Source organism: Lutjanus erythropterus, chromosome 12, assembly GCF_056507025.1.
Source record: "Lutjanus erythropterus isolate fLutEry1 chromosome 12, fLutEry1.hap2, whole genome shotgun sequence".
In the NCBI taxonomy this organism is placed as follows: domain Eukaryota; kingdom Metazoa; phylum Chordata; class Actinopteri; order Lutjaniformes; family Lutjanidae; genus Lutjanus; species Lutjanus erythropterus.
Window position 1 is genome coordinate 8,882,932 of NC_139328.1, and position 22,463 is coordinate 8,905,394.

Below are 22,463 nucleotides of genomic sequence, written 5' to 3' on the forward strand. Positions count from 1 at the left end.
ATTTCAGAGTGTTGTTTTGGTGGTTTGAAGCTCTACATCGTTGCTCTTGGATGCTTAACTTGTTTAACTACGTTAGAAATTGATAGCTTTCTTATGCACGTCTGAATGCTGCTCTGTACTCTATTATTTGTGCTCTGCAGCTGAAAAGTTGAAGTCTTACATAACCCTAATTTGAAGGTTGGACTTAAGTGTTTAGCTTTGACAGCTGAGGTTTGGCATCTTTTATTTTTTTTAAGGTTACTATTGGGCATTTATGTCTGTGTTCTATAGTGATAGTGGAGAGGGACAGGCAATATGGGGAAAGAGAGTAGGGTAATGACATGCAGCAACGGTTCAGCCAGCCAGGTATTGAACTGTGGACTTGCTACTCAGGGCATTTGCACCCATGTGGTTTGCATCCTAACCACTTGGCTATCAGGTTCGGCAGTGTGCAAACACAAAGACACAGGAACAGAACAGAGACACTGAGGCTGTACCAAATGAGAAAAAGCTTAATTCATTGCTATGGTATTCAAACTGTAAAATGACTACTTGACCTTTCATATAAGAAATTAAAAAAAAACAAAAACAAATCCATCCTAATGTGGAACAATACCTCAGTGAGTGTCTTGTGAATGAAACAGGCAGTCTGAGGGGACACTTCCCAGGGCGTCTTCTCTTCGACCATGATGGCATCCAGTGTGGCCTTCTCTAGAACAACATCAAAGGATGCATCGGGGAAGGAGAGCTGGCGAACGTCCATCTCAAGCCAGGTCATACCAGGGCAGTTGCTGTGTCTGGCACTCATTGTACTGATACACACTGAGGAGTAGTCTATGTTGGTGATGGAGTGGTAGCCCGCGTTGTACATGTCGCCACTCATACTGCTGTTTCCACACCCTAAAGAAAAAGGAAGGTGAGAGACGCATACCTGAGACATGTTGGGAGAGGAAAGAAAGTGTTTTTAGCACAACATGTGATTAAAGGAAGAGTTTCTGTCATGACAACAAAGGCTGCTATGGCTGGGACTCATGATGGAGCAGGGATGGGGAGAAAACCTCAGACTGCACAAAACAACAAGGTTTCAACTTGTAGCCCGTCACAGAGGACAAAAGAAAAGTTGAGATAGCTCTCACGTGGCAAGACAAGATGAAAATAATCTACTGAACGCAGCATCTCACCTTTCGGATCAGATGACTCATAGATCGTGTAGATGGAGGAGGAGGAGGAGTGGGTGGAGAAGGAAGGCAAAAGAAAAAATGGTAAAGAAACAGTAGGAGGAGGACACGGGGGAGTCATATAATCCACCTTGATGCACATATTCTGTTTCAGTAAAAAGTTAAGTTAATGTGTTTTAGCTTTGGAAATGGTTATATTGTACTGATTAAACATGTGTGCGTGCACATCTGTATTTAAGGGTATCCGCCTGGGAAGAGGGGTAGAACGTGTGATCGTTGGGGCTGTGACTTCCGGCAGCACGGTGGCATTGACACCTCCGTTGCAAACGTGTGGCTGGCGCTTGTTATCACCTTACCGCTTCGACTAATTACCAGCCTCCAAAAGCTCCATGTGTGTATGAGTGTGTGTGTGCGCAAGCGTGTAAGACTGATTCAGTTAGCAGCCTCACACGCCAAACAACACATTTATAACCTATTTAGGTGTGTGTGTGTGTGCAGTACATGTAGAAACCATATGTTCTACAGTCGTAGTAGACATTCATTCACACGTATAGACACACATGAACAACTGAGAGGCAGCAGATGTTAGTTTGCAACTATAAAAACAGAATTAATATAACAAAGAGAAAAGCAACACCAGCCACGGATATATTAAGACTGGGTGCACAAACGAAGAATTCATTTAATTGAGGATCAATTCTAATGAGAGTTTAGCAAAACTAGGGTTAAAATGAGTAAATCCAGATTTTGCACAAGTCAAAACTATTATCTGCTTAATAAGTCCAGGTCTACTGATGTAAACCAAATTTTAACAATTAAATTGATATGTAAATATTGATATTTATATTTGTTTACCCAAATTAAAATGAATAAATAAAAAATGAATTTGCATTCTGTTGTGATCTATTAAGTATAAGACATGCAGCTAAAATGTTAACAAAATGTCTGAACGTTAAGAAAATGTTGCATTGTTTGCTAGCTAGCTAAAATCAAAAACATATGTTTGCTAGTTAGCTAAAAAGTTAATAAAACAGTATATTGTTTGCTGACTGGGGAAGTTACTTAGCAAAGTTAAACCTCCTAAAGTCTAAGTTTAAAATTAATATCGGATCACATTTTAAAATTGGAGGTTAAAGTTTAGGTGTAACAGAATTAAACTTAATCTCGGTTTAGAGTAAAAATTGAGGCTTAAAGAGACATTTGCATGTAATGTTTGTTAAAGTTGAGCTAGTTTTAAAGTTTGGTGCAACATAATTTAAAATTAAGGCATGATTTAATCAGACAGCCAAAGACACTATATAGCATGAGACTGATGTGTCAAATAAACTCTAGCAGTGATAGTGCGTGTTAGTTGCTTATGCACACAAATATTGTGTGTGTGTGCGTGTGTGTGAGTGTGTGTGTGTGTGTGCATGCTGCAGACATCAGAGGACTGGAGCCATGCCGTCCCCTGATGGCTCTCCCCGTGACGTTGGCTTCAAAACAAGGGAGGAAATATGTCAGCACTGCTTGTCACACTCACATAGTTGAACACTTTCTTTATGGATGGCTGGAATATGAGAGAATATGTCGAGGTTGAATTACACAGGCTCAACAGGTTATTTTAGATAACTTTAATCTTTCTTCACGCGTGCCAAAAGCAAGCAACAGCTTTGGAAAATACTTTTTGCAAGGAGGAGGAGGCAGCCTGACAAACAAGATATGACTTATGGGAAGCTAAAAAGAGGTCAGAAACATCATAAATAATGGCGGCATCATCCTTTACGAAAACAAGGACAATTGCTTCACATTCATTACTCAGTTTAAGATGAAAAACAAGGTTCTGTGGCCTTGTTTCATGCCCAGATTTGGTGCTGTCTATAGTGGGTTAAGTCACTCCAGAACTCTCCTCTCAAATCCACCAGCATGCCAGACATTGTTTCCAAAGGGTTCCCCCCGCTGACACAGCTATGTGTGTGTGTGCGCGCGTGTGTTTTCTTTTTCCATGTACTCGGCCTCGATGAAGGGGTGTCACATGACAGCTCATTCCTAGGGGTTGTCACGACAATTATAGTTGCCAGGCTGTCACCAAGGACACTACTCTCAATTTGGGTCTGTGACATCAGCTGGTGCCCCCCACAACCTCTGACCTTTATACACACACACACACACACACACACACACACACACACACACACACACACACACACACACAGACACACAAGCAAGGTGTACTATATTTATGTCAATCTGTGTGTATGTGTGGTGAGATCCTGGAGCATGTGTATCACGTGTGTTTATGGGACAAAGGTTTATTCAGGATACCAGTCCAGGCCGGGCCAGTCTGGAGCCTGGATTTTGTTTTTCCTCCAGCTGGAAGTAAGGAAGCTAAAAACCTCCTGATAGCAAGAGAGCACATCCTAACTGGATTATCCAGAGCGGCAGAGAGGGAGACTAAAGTTAGAGGTGTCATATCACCTCGTTCTGCTGGCTGAGTGAGTGTGCATGTGTGTGTGTGTGTGTGTGTGTGTGTGTGTGTGTGTGTGTGTGTGTGTGTGTGTGTGTGTGTGTGTGTGTGTGTGTGTGTGTGATGGAAAATTTGAGTCCTGGTCTTAAAAAGCATCATACCACACATAACAAATCAGCAAAAACAAACTGTGGCGAACATCCGTCATCCGCCTGTGACACGTGTAAACTGTTTGTTAGTTGAAGCGTTCTGATAGTCATGTTTGCCTCTCTGTGTCAATTTATACAGGAAATTCTGCACAAACAAGGCTTTTTTAAAATAGGAGAAGTAAACCAGCTGCTGGCGCAGAGAGGACTGTTGGCCAAACATGGAGGTGTTTCCTTCCTGCAGACTCAGAGATGCTCGGCTCAACAATGATCTCCGGTTGCATGACTGACCTGATAAACCCTTTGATATTTAAGAAAAAGCTTGACATATGATCTTACAGCAGCGGAGATACACCACAGGAAAGGAAACCTCTGAGATAAGCCACTGGAATAACAATGCATTCCTCTGATGCTCGCACACGGTCAGCTCACCAAGAAAAAAGGGCCACACAACCGGATAAGGTTTTATCTTAAATGACACTGTTAAAATACAACTTCTTCACAAAATGAAGGGTCAACTAGTTCATCATTCAACCCATTAAGTCCATATCATAAAAATATGTAAAGGTAACACTGTATTTGAAGGGATGTGCATCAGTCTCTCATTACATGTCATAACCATGTCATGACACCTGTGACAAACACGGAGGAGTCTTTATGAATGTTTATGACCATTGTCATCAGTGTTATTGATTATTATTGATTAAGACTATTTTAAAACATACTATATCCAGAAGATGTTACTTGGTTGGTTTTAAAAAGTTGGTTTTAAAAAGTCTTCATCAATAACTTTCTGAATTAAACACATCATCTTTTTTCTGGAGCTGGTGGAAGTAACTAAGTACTCTGTCATCAAATTCGCCATTTAATGACATCTTTATAACAAGTCCAAATCGTAACACTTAACTTGAAGTCCAGGAAAAGATTCATGACACTGTTACAAAAGAATCTGACAGAGTAATAAAAGTTGATGACATCTATATGACAAGTCCAAAACGTTCCACTTTACTTGAGGTCAAGGAAAATATTCATGACACACTTGTAATGGTCTCATGACAACCAGTGTCATAACCAACAGCATATGACAGTATAACATAATGTTAAAACATACAGAGATGGTTAAAACATAAACGGTTTCTTTAAGTCTGATAATGCCAAACTGTCACGACAAAAACATCCACAGGTTAGGCTGTCTTTGTTAAAGTAAAGTTGGCACAACACAGACATCTCAAGCAATGTCAACTTTGCATCAAAAATTACATAACTGACTATATGACACTTATTGACAACAGTCAAAGACTTTCAGAAGGACTTCATGTTCATGACAGGTGTCATGACATAGTTATGAGAGTGTAACTGAGGGGAGTCCTGCACACAGTATGTACCTTGATTTTAAGGTCACCGTTTGGTTTGTTTTAAGAAAGCAAAAAAATGTAGAAAATAACATTTGTGTCATTTATTCTGAAACATTCAGCAGTGACTCATTGTCCATAATGCTTGCTGTAACAGATGAGGCACTTAAATACTGAAATACTGTCAACAAAAATAAAAAACAAATGTCAGTAATATTGCATCATTATGACTCTGACCTGTTGATGATTCCACAAACTGTTCTTTTTAATACAGAGCAGCACAACAGACTAACATGCACATGTTCAGGGACATTATAGCAGAGCTTAAGCACTTTGAACAGATGCATAAATCCTGTATTTTTAGACTGAGTGCAGTCATACATCCACAAATATAAACACTCCTATAACATTAGTTATTGCTTATGTCTGAAGTTGCAGTGAGAGGCTGCCTGAACGCTGTGAGGAGGAGGACTCATCTTCCAAGCTGTTTTTGTTGCGTTACGCAAATCAACACAATCCATGTGATGCTGTCGTAAACAACATGTTTCCAGTGCAGTGTTTCCACAGTCAAAAACAACTTGACTTGAACAATGTTGGCACGCAGTTAGATATTAATCCATGACCATTTTCTCTTTAACTACCTGGGAGCAACAACACAACATGAGCTTGACTAACTGGCCTAAGCCAACTAGCATGCTACAGCTGATACCCAACAACTGGTGCGCTGTCAAAACGTTTTGGGTGAAACTCCTCGAGAATTTCTGTTCCATGTGTGAGTAGAATATGCAAACAGTCGATTTTGACAGTTTGGATCACGAGATAAGCTGTACCAAGGAAGCTCCATACCAATCCGAACATCTTGTACTGAACGGTTTAGGACAAATACATGTACTGTTCCACTCCTTGTAATTGACACCCGCTGATATCTCTGTGATGTTCCATAAGGAATATCCCCATTCAACACTTTGCTACAGTAAATCATCAAGCTGGCTGTCTACAGGGGTGCTCCCTCATTTATAGCACAAGCGTAAAGGATAGTGTTACAGCAGAGAGTGCAGTGGTCAGTGTAAACTCAGAACTGCACTTTCATGATTACATAAAATTATTGCAGAAGTTGGTTTTCCTATCTAGAAGTGCTGTTCCTTCAAAATAGCTGAATTTAAATTAATGCTTTGTTCAAACATGTGTCCAAAATTGCACAACTGACTCTTCCTAATTCCTGCCCCTTTTTGTTCTGTGCTCCTATAGCCATTAATAAGCTTGGTACCTTGATCATCTTTCTCAGTTTTTCTAGTATTAGCTAACTTAGTAAGACTAAAGTTGCTTTAGATACAAGTTTGGAGGGGGTCATTGCACCAAAAAGATTTTAACAACCAGTGCGTAGGATTTAGTGGCATCTAATGGTAAGCTTGCAGATTGCATACTTCTCTCATAACCCTCCCCTTCCAAAGGTGTAGGAGAAACTACAGAGGCTGTGAAACTTGCAAAAAACGGGAAAGGCTGCATCTAGAACCAGTGTTTGGTCTGTCCATTCTGGACAACTGTAGTAACATGATAAAACATGTTGGTCTCTGTGAAAGACGACCCCTGCCCTCTGTAGACACAAAGGATTCATTCTAAGGTAATGAAAACATAATTATTTGTATTTACAGGTGATTGTGCACTAATGAAAACATACTTATGAATATTATTTTCCATCTCTGCCATATTATATTCCAATATTATATTCCATTTCTGCCATGTTCTGCCAATAAATCCCCACAGATCCTACACAGAGGACGTGCGTTCATTAGTTTACAATGAAGCTCCATGACTCTTATTCAACATGAACTGTTGCAGATTTGACCTTTGGGCTATCAGATGACCTCCCTCCACATAAACCATCCATCTATGGTCAGGAGGGGTGGTGGGTGGGGAACCCCTGTGAGTGAGCCAGCGGTGTGAAATATCAAAGCTGCTATCTCTGCGGTGAGAGGAGCGCAGCAGTGGAAACTCCATGATGTCAGAGGCATGCACGGTATTTACTGACATCCCAGATTGGTTTAGACACATTAAGGATGGGAGACCGTGGCCGGTGCTGATGAAAGGTGATGTTCACATGTGCTCTAGCAACAACACGAGCACCCACTGCCCCCGCACACCCCGCAGGCTCTGGGCTAGCCCCTGGGTAAACTGATGCCATGGTGACACCTCACAAAGTTCAGATGCAACTACTGTAAATGTCAACATATGAAAAGTGCCCGAATGTTGGTTATTTTTGTGTGTAATTGTGTGTGTGTGCGCACAATAATCACGTGTAAGTGTATGTTCAGTGCCTGGGCTTGTATTAGTGACCATGTGGATGTGGGTGTTACCTGACAAAAAGAAAATCAGACACCTAAGATTACTTATATTAAACTGATTTCAATAAAAATGGAAAAGGAGAGGAATTTTCCATTATGCACACAGATGTGAAGCGACTGGTGGTGCAGTTTTGTGCACAATGTGTGAACAAGTTTGACTGCAACTGGTCTCGTCAGGTCATAAAAAGCCTGCACGTGTCTACATTTGTGTGTGGGCACCATGACATTGATGATAGTAGACAGTGTCACACTGAGTCCTGCTTTAACCAATTATCTCTTGTTATCTCCGCTCTAAGTTAGAGTCAGCTGTTATCTGATTAAGTATTGCCATTTATATGACAAGCATTTGTTTACATTTACATGCAATCACAGACACACACAACTTTGGTTGATGCTGGACAGTTTTTACTGAGAGTTTTTCCTTATGAACGACTCTTTTTCCAAGCCAAAACTGACACAAGGGTGGGACTCTGAGAAAAAGTCACAATTACAAATCTGTATGCTACTTCAGCACCATGGGAAGTACCATGGATTTAGCAAGACATAGCACCATTAGGCTGCTGATATTTCAGACCTATGGCCAGGGCCATAAATTCAAACCTACACCTCAGTCAGATAAAGGATCAATGAGTCGGCTAGACTAGACTGACAACTACATAACCCTTCTGTCCCAAGGTTATCAAAATTTTTCTGGCATGTCCCACTTCAGAACCGGAAAAAGTTCAAACTCAACACCCCACAATTTTTTTAATAAATCTTTAACAATGATGGGGATGCAACTACTAAAAAAGGATCCAAGCTGAATTTTAGTGAAATAAAGGTTTGCATGATTGAATCAGCAAACTCTTGTTTGTTTGTTATTTTAGTTTCATGCCATATTTTGATTCATGCCCCACCTACAATGGCTCTATGCTCCACCTGCAATGGCTGTATGCCCCACCAGTGGGGCACACCCACCAGTTTGAGAACCACTGCATTAGGGGAACAGGAGGGGGGTTGCAGGTTAACAAGGTGGATGCATTTTAGTCATTTGGCTATGTGGTACCCCCCCTCATATCACCTAGTGCTTGCAACAAAATAACATTGCATCCAACCACCAGGCAAAAGTATACAAATATATAAAGAAAGCTATGGAAATAACTTTATAACAATCTCACCTTGAAGGTAGTCATGATGCTGCAGTCCTTTGTATACACAAACAGTGACAGAAAAATGAAAAAAGAGCTTGAGAAGTAGGCGTGCTTGTTTGTTTGGAGTGTACTGACCCCTTTATTAATCTGTCTTAAAAAATTCAGCTGAGCTTCTGATTAAAAATGCACAATTTTCACAAGTTGTGCTGACTGAAACTGAAAGCCTCGCAGCTTGTTCGGGCCTCACACTGAGACAGAGGAGTGAGAGAGGAGAAGATTCGGGAAGAAAGGAGGGAGGTAAGAGGTGGAAAGAATGTGAGGAAGATAAGACACCAGAGGAGAAAGGGCACACAAGGAGTAATAAAAATTAAGGAACAGTAGGGATGAAAGAGGAGTCGTGAAAGGGTAGCGGGAAAGCAAAAGAGGTCAATGACAGACCTTTTTCGTCACTAAAAAAGTGCAACACAAAAAAGAATGAGAGGCTGACAAACAGCTAAAGCAACACAACAGGAAGAAAAGGGTGGAGAGGATGAGTGAAGGTGAGGAGGGAAAAGACGTGACTACCTAGCTTCGTTTACATGGAACTGAGAATATCTCAATCAATATACACCGAATCCTCTCTCTTCAACCCAGTGTTCAAACAGCATATTCTCACTCCCAGCACATCAAATACAGCACCTTGGTCAGTACCCCTATGCTTCAAACTCTGATGCTGGAAGTACCCCGCTGGTATCATTTCTGGAGGTGATGTTCTAGTGTTATGATTTAATGGGCAGCTGAAGTCGTAGTGATGTCGTAGAAACAGCACAGAGACCCCGTAGGGAGGAGGTAGGGTGGATGATGGCTCAAACAAACACAAGGACTTTCACCCATGAGACTGGGGTTTGTGTTCCGCATGAAACCAATAGTCAACATTGATTTCTTTTTAAGATGTTACATAGGTGGCATAACTTATGTATGTAAGTGACACAAGGCTAAAGGTTGATTAATGCTCCCCTTACATATGAAAACAGATACATCTGTTTAAAATGACATAACCATCATTGCCCATGTACTTCCATGCTTTCTGTACATCGGCGTGGATGCTGGATGCTGCTCAGAGTCGAAAGATACCCCAGAGAAGAAGAAGAAGAAGAAGAAGAAGAAGAGTGAAAAGTTTCTGTCAACAACAAACATGTGAAGAAGTGAAGATGAACATAATTTATTGTACTATGTAATGCATGATCAATGGTTGAAGTGAGTTGTCTCCCCCTGCCCCTTCCTCCCCACACTCTGGCAGGCTGCAGGAATACAAGACGAGTGCAACATTGTAAACTGACAATAACAAGCGAGGACGACTCCAACACCGTAAGCTGATCAGCTGTTAATAACTGTCACTTGTCTGTCACTATAAAGTTAAGCCTGTTATCTTGAAAACCAAAGTCCACTGCTCTAAAAATACACAGTGGAGTTGGAGTTCAGCGACTGCCTGTCTCACTGCCAGACTCCATTAACAAATTGCTCAATTTAGCCTTCTTCTTATGAATGACTTCTTATGACTCATGAACATGAACTCATTCTGTGAACATTTGGGATTAATTTGAAGCGGGCACACAAAAACAGTTACTCCAGCTGGAAAAGAGAAATTTCAAAGGAGGACACTGTGATTGTAGTGTTGTCAGAGAAGCAAGTCTTTCAACTTAACATGTTTTCTTGATCTTTGATGACATATCATGGTCATTTTCTGATTTATTACAGTAAATATAATACGGATTTCTCCTTTAAGCACTGACCATAGTCTCCCATCCTTGATGATCTATAAGTAGTTATGTTGGCTAAACCCTCCCAAGTAGTTTTTTAGCCTATAAAGTCTACCCAGATGTTGCATACTGATGCTAAAGGGGTACCTACAGCATCATGCTTTGAAGCATAGGGCCACTGATCAAGCTGCCATGTTTGATGCATTGAGGTGGGAATGTGTTGTTTTAAATCACATACATCAGCAGCTAGTATCCACTTATGGTGCCAAAGGGATATTTAAATAAAAACTGTCCGTGTGCTTCAGTGTACGTGTGTCTTGGCATGCACAAGCTGATTTGAACACAGCCTCATCTTAGCATCTCCACCAGATATAGATATTTCTTTATTTCCATGTTTTTCAAGCAGTTTCAGATGCTCTGGAGAAGTTGCATCAGCAGCGAGGCCAGATGAAATTTCTCTCAAAAGCTCGGATCTTCCGGCAAGTTACTCCTCACAAGTCTCTTTTCCCCCCACTCACAAAAGCAACCTCAGTTACGTAACCGGGTATACGGGATAATTAGTGACTGAATAATTAAGCGTGTGCCTGTGACAGTGTGACTGTTTGATGGAGTGTGAGTCTGTGTGTGTGTGTTTCTATGAGTGATGGAGGACTTTTGGAAGGACTCCATTGTATGAATCTGCCTCTCTGCTGTGGCATGGAGCCTAAAGCTTCTCTCAGATCCAAAACACCAACAGGCACCAGGAATGGAGGCTTAGTAAATGGCATCGAGAGGAGAGAGCCATCTTTTCTCTCTTTTTAGCCAGAACTAACAGTTATTGAAAGCCGCCCACATCCCTCTTTATATGACTATTTATGCCTTGTTACCTTCGCTGCCAGAATTCATACAATACCACGAGTCAAGCACTTGCTGCACATAAAATTTAGTGAAAACTGGAAGCCTGAGTGCTTTTACACTTCGCCCTTTGCTCAAAGAAAAACACTCGACTGTGGATGCTGCAGCACTACTGCATTTCAAGCCCTCTCTGTCCTGAGCGGGGTCAAACAACAGTCAAAAAAACGCGGTGCTGTGGTGAACGTCTGGAGATCAAGAACGGTGCACAGAGAACCAACATGAAGGGTGGGCAGCTGTCAGACACTGTGGGCGAGATGAGAGCAACAGGGGTGACTAAGAGTGGGAGTCAGAGAGAAGATACAGGCAGCCGGACAGACGGAGAGGGTGTGTGGTAGAGAGCCCAAATGATGCAATTTGATCTGCCCCTGCTGTGTAACTGAAGAGCTAGCGGGGGTACACACACACACACACACACACAGCATGAGTCAGGTGTGCAGGTTCATGTAAAGCATGCTGTTGTGGCCTGTATACTTCCAGAAACAACAACAAAAAATAATCCTCCCTTAAAATGATAAATAATGGTGCAATGAAGCCAGTATTATAACAATTAGCTATCTATGCAGCATGTCTAGTAGCTATTGTATCCATCTCTTTCTCCCTCCCAGTCTGCATCCCACTGAAACGGCTACACAAAACTCTCATTAGATCCATTAACACCCCACGCAAGTACAATCATCATCACATCATGACATCCTTTGTCACAAATGCAGATGGTTGACAAATTAAATATCTGGATCTCTACAAGATCTGGGTTTCAGTACTCAGGATACAAGGGATACAAGGGTTGGGCGAGGTCTACCAAATTGGCATATGACGATGTCCAGAGTCAAACGCCACCACAGTAGTCACCGCCACTTCTTACTGTTGCTCTAACCATAGCCTCCAGCTGTCTCACTTAGCTGAGAAAACTCACCAGTGAAGGAACGCTCCCATTCCTGCCAGGTGAGCATCCAAAATACATCCCCATACCAGGTTTAAAAGGGCTTTCATGTCCACACCACATGTCCGTAACTTAGTGGTAGTAGTGTTAAGCTTGAGACAAGGTTAGCCAACCAGTTACACTGAGGAAAACAATAACAATGAGGCACTGTGTCATGTATGGAAGGCTGTGTATTAAATATTCCTCTCCATTAATTTATTTCTTTTCTTTTCTTTTCTTTTCTTTTCTTTTGCCGGTATGCCTTAGTTGCAGCTATCAAACCTCCAACACTTTGCCAAGGTAAGTGACACCTTTCACTGTGCCACACCTGTCATATTGACAATCACATCACAGGCTCTGGTCACAGTTGCTCACAACAGGCTTCAGCACAAGTTTCCCAACTGTATAACAAATTTAGAACACGAAGGGTTCACATTGTCAAAATAATGCGGTATTTCACTCCAATATCAGCTCTCAGTTTAAATAACCAGTGTGCGCCATCTTATCCTTGCAGTGGAAATATCTATATAATCACGGCCTTTGTCAGGTCATACTACCTACATAAATTACAATGAACTGGAGAAGCTCATCCATGGCTGTTTGTTTGCACAGTTGTGTTAACAGCTGTGTCTGTCAACAGCTTTCCCCTCTCACTCCCCTTGATATTCATTATAGCCATGCTGAGTCAGATGCAGCGGCACCAATATTTATTTTTCCATCAGGCTATTCTAGCAAGAAAGTATGTGCGTCTATGTGTGTGTAACCACAACCTGTACTGTTTGTTCTCTTTGACTGGCAGTGTTTTAATCTGTCAGTCAGTCAGTTGTGCGGCAGCAAAGAGGAAGGTCACGATTCAGCATGAAACTGCAAATGGGTAAATGTGTGAGGAATCAGAGAAAGACTCACAAACTGCTTGTGGGTAAAGTTCTGCTCCCCTAACATATTGTATGAATCCATACAATGTAAGACATACAGAGACATCAATGTCACTGTCAGTAACCGCATTCAATGAGGATTCAGTGCTGACTGCCTCAGCAGGAAAACAGCACAGTACAACAGTGCAGATTAGCCAAAGTCAGGGAGATAAAGCCTGTGAAATAAGATTCAGAAGGTACAGAGACAAGCTGACAAAGATTCTTCAGAGATTTTCTGACAGTTAACACAAGATAGATGTTAAAATGATGTTTTACTGCAGGAAAAACTTTATGTTTCAGCTTTTTCGTCTAAATTTGTCTTAAGTAAGATTCAAATGAGGCCAAAAACTTTTAAAAATCTCAATGTCCCTGTGAGTGTAATGTTGGTGGATAGTCTGGCACATGCTGTGAACAAGAACACAAGTACACAAATAAATACACACACACACACACACATGCATTGTTGTGTAGAGGGTGGGGGGGGGAGTAACAGCAGTATGGGCATTTTCAATTAGCCACCTGCCAAGACCACGTCTGTGACAAAATGAAATGGCCGAAACAGCACAGGTATTCTTAAGTTTTAAAACACACACACAAATCACTTGAGACACACATGCACACTGAGGCTCAAACTTGACTGGTTAATTTTCTGCCTGGTTGGCATGCGGGTTTGTCAGTTCAAGGTGCCTGGCTGCGTCTATATGTAAATGGCTCTACTGCCTGACCTTGGTGTGATTATGCAGTATGGATCAGGTTTTACAGATGAGAGCCGGCCCACTGTGGGAGCTTTATGGCTGACCAAGCATATTGATCACTGCAGAAGGAAATAGCATGTCCCTCTGAAGTGTCATTGTGTCACAGCCTAATCTGAATCAGAGGTGTGAATCAGGCACTCTGAAAGAAATTTGGGGCATCATGACAACAGCTCACTCGGGGCCCTGCACCGCATTGCAGAATGCATGATGTGCATTATCATTACATGGCTTTGCTAGCTGAAAAAGTGTGTCTATCTACTTTGTTGACTGTATATAAAGTTGTAAGACATGACAATGCCCCAAAAGGAAGTCAAGACATCTTGATTGCCCTCTGGTGGCTGGGTAGGTCAGAAATCCCACCCCCTGTCATTCTAGTGCCAGAGCTGGTCTCCCGATGTTCCACCAAAACAAGTTCCCCCTTGACACCATTTTGCAGCAGCACCACCACAGCATCCTGGGCTTAGCACCACCCAAAGACATTTATAATTGGTTTAAAGAAATGCAAACAAGGCAGGGTGTTCTTTTCCTTATAGCAGAATGTGTATGTGTGGAGCTATAATTTTCTCCAGCGCTGAGCGCAAAGAGAAGTGACCCATATGTAAACTTGTTAAAACAATATAGAAAAGGCAATTTTTAACACAACTTAAACTGTGTGTCTTCTCCACTTTTCTCATTAATTGCGATGTGGTGTTCTGAAGGGACTGTTTCCCTTGAAAAATGAGCTACATCTCTCAGCTAGCTGAGGAAACTGGCTGCACACATTGCAGTACATTACGTTCTTAGACGTGTCATACTCTTTTCTCTTAAAATGCTGCTTCCATTCACGCCTAGATTTTCGTTGCCATTTTGTTCTTTCATAGTCAGCCCTTTGTGTTTCTGGTTCAACAGCCCTGACATATTAGTGACTAGCCAATGATGAGGAATCAAGATGTTTGTGGTACTGTATTGGCTGACAAAATATGAAAATTATACACATAATAGTGTTTCTTTCTTAACCATCTTTGGTCTGGTGTAAAGACTACAGACACCAGAATGCAGAAAGCAAGAGTTTGATTTTGTGGTTTGGCCAGACATACAAGTTATTTGAAGCAACCACAGCTGAAAAAAATTACCAGGTGACGGCTGTCTTCAAAGCAGCCAAAACTGATGGTCGTCCCCCTGTAAAGTTGGTATTTTGTTGCTCAAATTTGTGTCAAAAAGAGCCATTAACACAATTCTAGACTTCAAAATGTCCTTTCAGATATGGTCACTTGTGTTATATACCAAATATTGATCTTTGATAGGGTGGCCAGACAGTTTCCTTCATAAGCAGTTAACATCTAGCTGTGGAAAACATTTTATGTTAAAATTTCAACTGCCAGCGCCATTAAGCGTCACCTTTCTAGTTTATATAGTGTGGCAGTGCATAAACTAAGTTGTTAAATGACCTTTTATTGATAGACTATTAACATCTGCTCCAGCGGGCTTAATGGTTTAAACCTGCTGTCTGCCTCTGTATTAAAATGAAGCAGGTGTTGACAATTTATGATACAACATAAAAACATTTTATCATGATGATTGTCTGTATACACCAGGTGGAACTAACACTTCAGAATATAATGGTAGCTGTGTGCAGATTCCAAACTGGCCTACATTTTGTCTAAAAAAAGATGCTAAGTTGCATCAGTCCTTTTAGAATAGCAGAATGTCTGGTAGTGTTTCCAACAGGTGCTCCAAAATAGTTACTGTGGTTTGTACTGACACGATAGTGTGGTTTTCAGTCTGCTTTCTGGCCACCAGTGAGCAGCTGACAGGAGTGAAGTTGCTAATGAAGAGTGAGTCAGCCTCTGAGACAGGCTGGTGGATGAAGATGGTGATTAATGCTGCATGCTTCATCCTTTCCTCTGGTCTGCTGCTACATGCAATATGCTGATGCCTCACCGCTACTCTCCATCGCTCTCTGACAGACACACACATTTAAATCATCCAGTTTTCCAGCTGCTTGTCAGCTGCTTCGGTTCTGTCTTCATGTTTTTCAGTCGCCTGCAGAAACCAACTCACTTTGACTGTGGCCACTTTTGCAAAGTGACAAGAGAAAACATTTAAAGGCCCATAACTCATCTGGCTTTAAAATTATTTAATTTCAAATTAACTCACTTATTAAAGGTAGAATATGCAATATTGTTTGCAACTGCACAATTCAAACACCAGATTTATGTGAATACAGCAATCCTCGGTCTGCTTAGTGTATGTGTGCAAAATCATGATACTCAATGCCATGAATCATCCCAAACTAGAGGATGGATAAAGAAGGTTGTCCTGCAAGCATCTGCTCCCCTGGTAACTGAGAACTGGACCTGCCTGGACTGTACAACATGAGATACACACACCGAAACATGCATAGTCTGTTCTCACTGAATCATGACCACTTCCTATTTGGCAGGAACAGGGTGTCCTTCATCCATGAGAAAAGCAAGAAACAAGAAGAGGAGGAGGTGAGAAGGAGGACATGAGGAGAAGTCAGACTGTGTGTTATGTTGCTGGTATCTTCCAACAAACTCCCTTTGAACACCATCCAATCTCCACCTTTTGAAAAAAACACGACCTTTCATCACTGGTGCTTCCTGCAACGGCTCAAGTCCGACCAACACTGTGATGTCACTCACTCAGCCAAGAGGAAGCACTTATATGGTCATTGGAGCAGGAACCCACGAGAGCAGCTGTGAATGTCACAGTGGTAATATCTGGGTTGCTGTGAGGCTACCTGCAGTGTGAGGAGGTGCTGCTGAAACTCTCAACAGCTCTTCTCTCCAGGCTGCAGGGGATCGAGAGGGAGGTATGAATGACATTCAATTTGGTAGAAACGGCAGAGCGAGAGGGATGTGAATGGCTGGGGCTGTGAATGGGGATAGGAGAGGAGGAATTTAGTGGGTGGGGTAGAGACTGAAAGGGAAGAGATGCGGAAGAAGAGCAGGCTGAGATGGATGAGTGTGAAAAGGAGTAATTGGCAAGTGTGACGATAAAGAGGGGAGAAGTGGAAGCTGGAAGTGAGCGGGTGGTATGACGTATTCAGAGTCTTTCTCTAACTCTCTCTCTTTCTCTCCTGCTTTCTCTGTTAGGCATCTCTGCTGCAGCGTCGACTCCAACTGCATACTTGATGAGAGAGCCAGCACAGGTCCCAAGTCTCAACACACACTCACACACTCTGTTTGATAAGGCTGTGCCAGGCTAAGCGCTGAGTCTGGCACCAATCTTGAACCCACTGCTACCACTGCCTGACTCACTCTCTCACACACTGTCTCTCTCTCTCTCACACACACACACACAAAGACACACACACAGATCAGAAACAGCAGGTTACAAGAGGGGTTCCTCTGTTTTCAGCACCGTTTTCTGGCTATGATATATTTGTTTATTGAAGAGTGAGGAAAAGAGACACACCATACCCACAACAACAAACAAACAAAAACAGACTTCTGTATCCCACATGTATGAGCACAAACAGCTAGCTTAACAGAAATGATGCAGTGACATATAAACAAACATAACACATATACAGTATATAGTATGTAGCTGGCTGGATGCCATTTATCATTTGTTCAAGTTGTAATTTGATAGACATATGGTAAGAATATGATTGCTGTAGATAAAACTGCCCAATAGTATATAAAATGGCTGAAATGAGCTCAACCTTAAACATCTACAGCAGTAAAACACAATATACACATTAATGCAGCAATAGTGTTAATCCAGAAACATCATATATAACACTAAAACACGGACAGGGACCATTTTACTGCACATTGACTGATGCTATTTTTACTTTTGATAATAACAGTAATTTTTTTTCTATAATACTTACATACTTTTATTTTACTGAAGTTTAGTATACAGAACTTTTACTTGTAGTGGTGTATTTTCATAGTGGGGTATTAGTACTTTCGCTTGGACTTGAATAATGGACTTGAATTATACACCCACTGCACCTAAGTCACTGGCCAAGCCTTTGCCTTTCAGATACGTGGGCTTTTGGATAACCTGTGTGATGGAGGTCTCGATGGATTTTGTTGAGAAAGTGAGCTAGCTCCTTAGCCTAAAACCTCCCAAATACATTTCAGAGCTGAAAGAAAATGGGTGACAAACTTGTTATCTCATGATTTTTTTTTCTGCCACAAATAACAATTACTCGTAGCTTAAAACGCTGTAGTTAAGTTAGGTAAACAAGAACTTTCTGTTTCTCAACTCTGCTGTTATCTACGTATTATCCAGACAAGCTGTCTGTCGTGCTGTCTGGCCCAAAGTCTGGGACAGCCATGAGAGCGAGCGAATAGGTATGTTGATGATGTTGCAGTGTGAAGCTTCTTCATACAGTTTTCTGCTTGCCTGTTAATCACTTTCCACTCTGTCATTGATCATTTCGCTGTCAATTACAGCCAGCATGACTCTCATTCTCTCTCCTCATGTTTTAATGCTTTTCTTTATCATCTGTGATAGAAAAATATTTGATTTCCACACAGTCAGAGAAGGTTAAAGCGTGCGTCCTGCTGATAGTTAAGTTAGAAAATCCAAGTGTACCATGACATATCTCTACTGCTGTGTAGGCAGACTGTAGTCATGCTGCCCTCCATGTCGATCACCCTTCCATCACAATTAATTCTGAGAGTCAGTTTGTATTGATATCAACATAAAAAGAGTCATCACTACAGATGAGTCCTCTTCCTCCTCCTGCACACATTGCAGGCTCCATCCCTTGCCTAAACTATACAGAGTATTTCCAGCATGTGAGAGCAAGCCTGATGCAGATAGTCTTCTGTTGTGTGTTACGTGTGTGAAAGGGCAAACTCGGACATTGTCCTGACCTGTATGTTAGGATATTGTTTGGAGTTCATTTGTGTAAACGGCTTATGGTAGGAGCTGGCCAGCTACCCAAATGATAATGCTTCATTTTGTTAAAGCATTACACAACGTTGCCTTGCAAACATAAACTAGGTGGATGAACAAATGTGCACACTTGATGTTAACTCACTGACCCCCACCACACCAAAAAAAAAAAACGAAAAACAGTTCTGGGCACTAGCTGACAGTTGTGCTTGATCTTTCATGGAAGTGCTGTCTAGACATGCAGCTGTTCTTAAATCTTAAATTGCCAGTGTACAGTTGTTCACAGCTCTGTGAGGTTGCATTTAAGGAACAGTGGTGTTTTAAGCTCATGCAAACATGCAGAGAGGAGACTGAGTCTGTAGATTAAACAGCCTTACTTTATAATAAAAAGTCTTCTTCAAAACAGAGCATAGCAGCAACCTCTCCTGCCCTCAACAAAACATAATATAAACTTTAAACACACACACACACACACACACACACCATATGCTTGGACAAATATACACACACAAAAAACAACACTGGGTGCAGATTAAAATCACTGTTAATGGATGAACGGCTGAACAGCCTCGACATAAAAATTTTCTCTCTGCAGCCACAGTCATTCACGAGTATTTGTGCAAAGACTATGAGCTGCCAAGGCCAAGGGGTGTCTAGCAGTCAATGACAATCAGATTCAAAGCTAAATAGTAAACTGAGCCAGCATCTGTGATCAGACAATGATGTCATGCAGCTGTGTCCCTGTGAAGAGGTTAAACCCACTGAGAGTCCTCTAATGACATGGGACCTCATTTCATGGCCAAGGCTGATCTATGACAAAGCTCACACCTGCCCTGACTGTCTCAAGTTAAGGTTTAGACTCCTGGAGGGGGTTGAATTACAACGACAACAGGGAGTTTGTGCTCAAAGGGATGATGGCTTCTTTCATGTGAAGTAAAAGTTGGAAATCATAAACTCAGTGGAATATATAGCATATATTTTTTATCCGATGCAGAAGTTTAACATTCGTGTGAGAGCAAGCAGTTAACTTTTCCAGAGTACATCTTGTACACCTTTGTTCCCTCTTGGGCTAAACAGTGTCACTGTCAAGTATTCATAACACTTTGTACATCATGTATAATTCATGCTTCATTAAGGGGTGACATTGGAGACCAGATCTTAAGGTTAGCGGCAAAATACAACTCTGATTTCATTTGTGATATGCCACTTCTTCTTCAGTGAGAGATTATACTCATATTATGTCTCCGATGTTACTTAATTTTTATCTGCACTGTCTTTCAATAATAATGTGGACTCAACTTGCAATTACCTCTTTTGTGATTCTGTAAGTAAAGTAAAATTGAACATCCATGTAGGGCTGGATGATGTTTTCAACCCAATACACAAAAATGATAGACAATGTAATATTTGGCGGATGACTGCTGGTGCTTCAGAGGATTTTTAAACAGTAATTAATAGTGTAAGTACTGTAAAATGACAAAAATACAGATATTCAGCTAGAACAGTCAAACAAGTTTAAACAATATATAATTTTCACAGCAGATATTTTGACACACTGCTCACTCACTGACATGGCTTACTGGGGCATTTAATGGAATGGAGCCATTATCACCATTGTTATATACACCTGTGCTTTTTCCTGTTTTGACAAGTCAAAGTCTACTGCGAAAAGCATCTGTTGTATCTGGGGCCGCACAATTATTTGAAATATCATCAATATCACAATATGGCCAAGTGCAATATGTAAATTGCAGAGATTGTTTGATGAAGGTAAAATGTGTGACAAACAGCATGATAAGTACAGTATTGCTGCAGAGATGCCCTGGCCTATAAAACCTGTTCTCCACATGTAAGAAAAGATTTTTGTTTGGTACAAACCCCAACAGTTTCAGTGTAAATGAAAAAATGTGATACAAAAATGATCATTCCCACTAACTGAATCATATTGCAATATATGTGATTTTTTTTTTACCGTATCATGACCCATAAATGTATCACTTTATTGTCAGGCAACTGACAAAAAACAATTTAAGGTACAGTATAGCACAATATTATCACAACCAAAATCTCAGAAGAATATTGACCCTACTTTCACAAAAAAAAAATCTTATCATATGGATACATCTCCTAGCTTTGGAGACATCTCGTATGCATTAGAAATAATATTTTTAGCAATTATACACTACATATCCTGTGACAAGAATGTAGTTGGGAATCTGAATGCATATTAATTTTTCAAGTAGGGTGATTATCTTCCGCTAAACCCAATAGTGCCTATGAGGACTAAGTAACAGAAAAATGTGGCCAGGAGAGGGGGACAACATGACAGGCCATCGAAACACTAGTATTGAAGTTTACTTACATGTTATCAATGATAGCAGTCTGATATTTTTCCTGTTTGCTGTCTGCAGTCAATGGCAAGTGATCTACAGTATCTGTCCTGCCAATTTCCAGTCATAACAGAAGCCGCGGTTGCCAGGATCATAGAATTCTGCCAACATAAGGGCTTTTATTTCTGTAAGTCAACTTACAACTTACATCTCATCTACGCTTGTTGCCATTTTTCAGTGCTATTTTCATTTCAGGCATAATGTATAATGTTTTCCTACAACAAAAGTATAGACTCTCTCTCTCTCTCTCTCTCTCTATATATATATATATATATATACATATATATGTTTATATATATATACACACATACATATATATACATACATACATACATACATACATACCCTGGACTGCAATCACACATGTATAGTGAAAACTTCCATTTTACCAGAAAAATAAACTTCATACCTTGTATTAAATTCCTTTGAGGTTACAGGTCAGTATAGTGCTAAATTCCATATTAAATTCCTTCAAAGTCCTCACTATATACACTGAATGAGTCTGGACAGACATGGATATGTAAACTTCAGTGATTGGTGGAGACATACAACGGCGAGGCAGTAATCTTATTACATTGACAGCTGACTACTCACTCTTGTGGGCTCATGACTCTGTGGGGTCATGTTAATGTTGGTAGGACTCTACAAATCTTTACTGGTTGTGCCTGTCACTTGTAGAAGGATTGCAGTAGGTGCTTCACCATCTGTTGTCTGTTGGGAATCTCTACTGACTGCACTTTTCTACTTTTCTCATTAATTTTCTGTGTTCTGGACACTTTACCAACCCAGAGAAGCTACGTAGAGTAGACATCGCCATTCTTAATCACACTGAGCTCTGATTGGTCAGCTGTCTCTCTAACTGAGAAAAAATTGTGGTGATAACATAAGACCTCTTTGAAATGCTGAGCGAATTTGAGATGTGGGCTGCAACGTGGGCGAGGACCATATAGCAAGCAAACTCAAATTGCTCCTAACTATCACTTAGAAGATGATGGCTGGAGAAAAGACATTGTTTGACGCCCAAAGAGGTCGATGCTGGAGGCTGTTGAGTGCCATTAGCCATCATCCTTTTCACTCATTACTTAACAAGAGCAACATCCACGTCCGACAGAGCATCTCCCCTCTCTTTTTTAAGTCCTTATAGTCATACAACTGGAGCACCAAATCATCTGGGAACATTCCCAAAACTCTCTCTCCCAATCAATCTCATTCACCCCACCCCTCGCCCCCACTGAGCTATTGCTGAAAAATGCATTAGGAAAAGATTAGGACCTTAAAAAAAAAAAAAGGTCCGAATGGGAAGAGTAGTGGTAGGCAGAGACCCAGAGGGGGCAGTTCTCAGAAAGAAGGGAGAATATAATGCTTGGCGAGGGTAAAGTCTGCTGCCAAAAAGTAGTTACATCATCGCAGGTCAGCGAG

The 22,463-nt window shown here is 41.1% G+C and overlaps 1 protein-coding gene across 1 annotated transcript in view; it reads right to left on the reverse strand.

Moving 5' to 3' along the window:
- The window catches only part of ece2a (endothelin converting enzyme 2a), a 102,769-nt gene that overhangs the window by 50,383 nt on the left and 29,923 nt on the right, over positions 1-22,463 (reverse strand). The window contains exon 3 of the mRNA XM_084732245.1: positions 596-879. Within this exon, the coding sequence (XP_084588371.1) occupies positions 596-879 (284 nt within the window). The remainder of the gene's footprint in view (positions 1-595; positions 880-22,463) is intronic.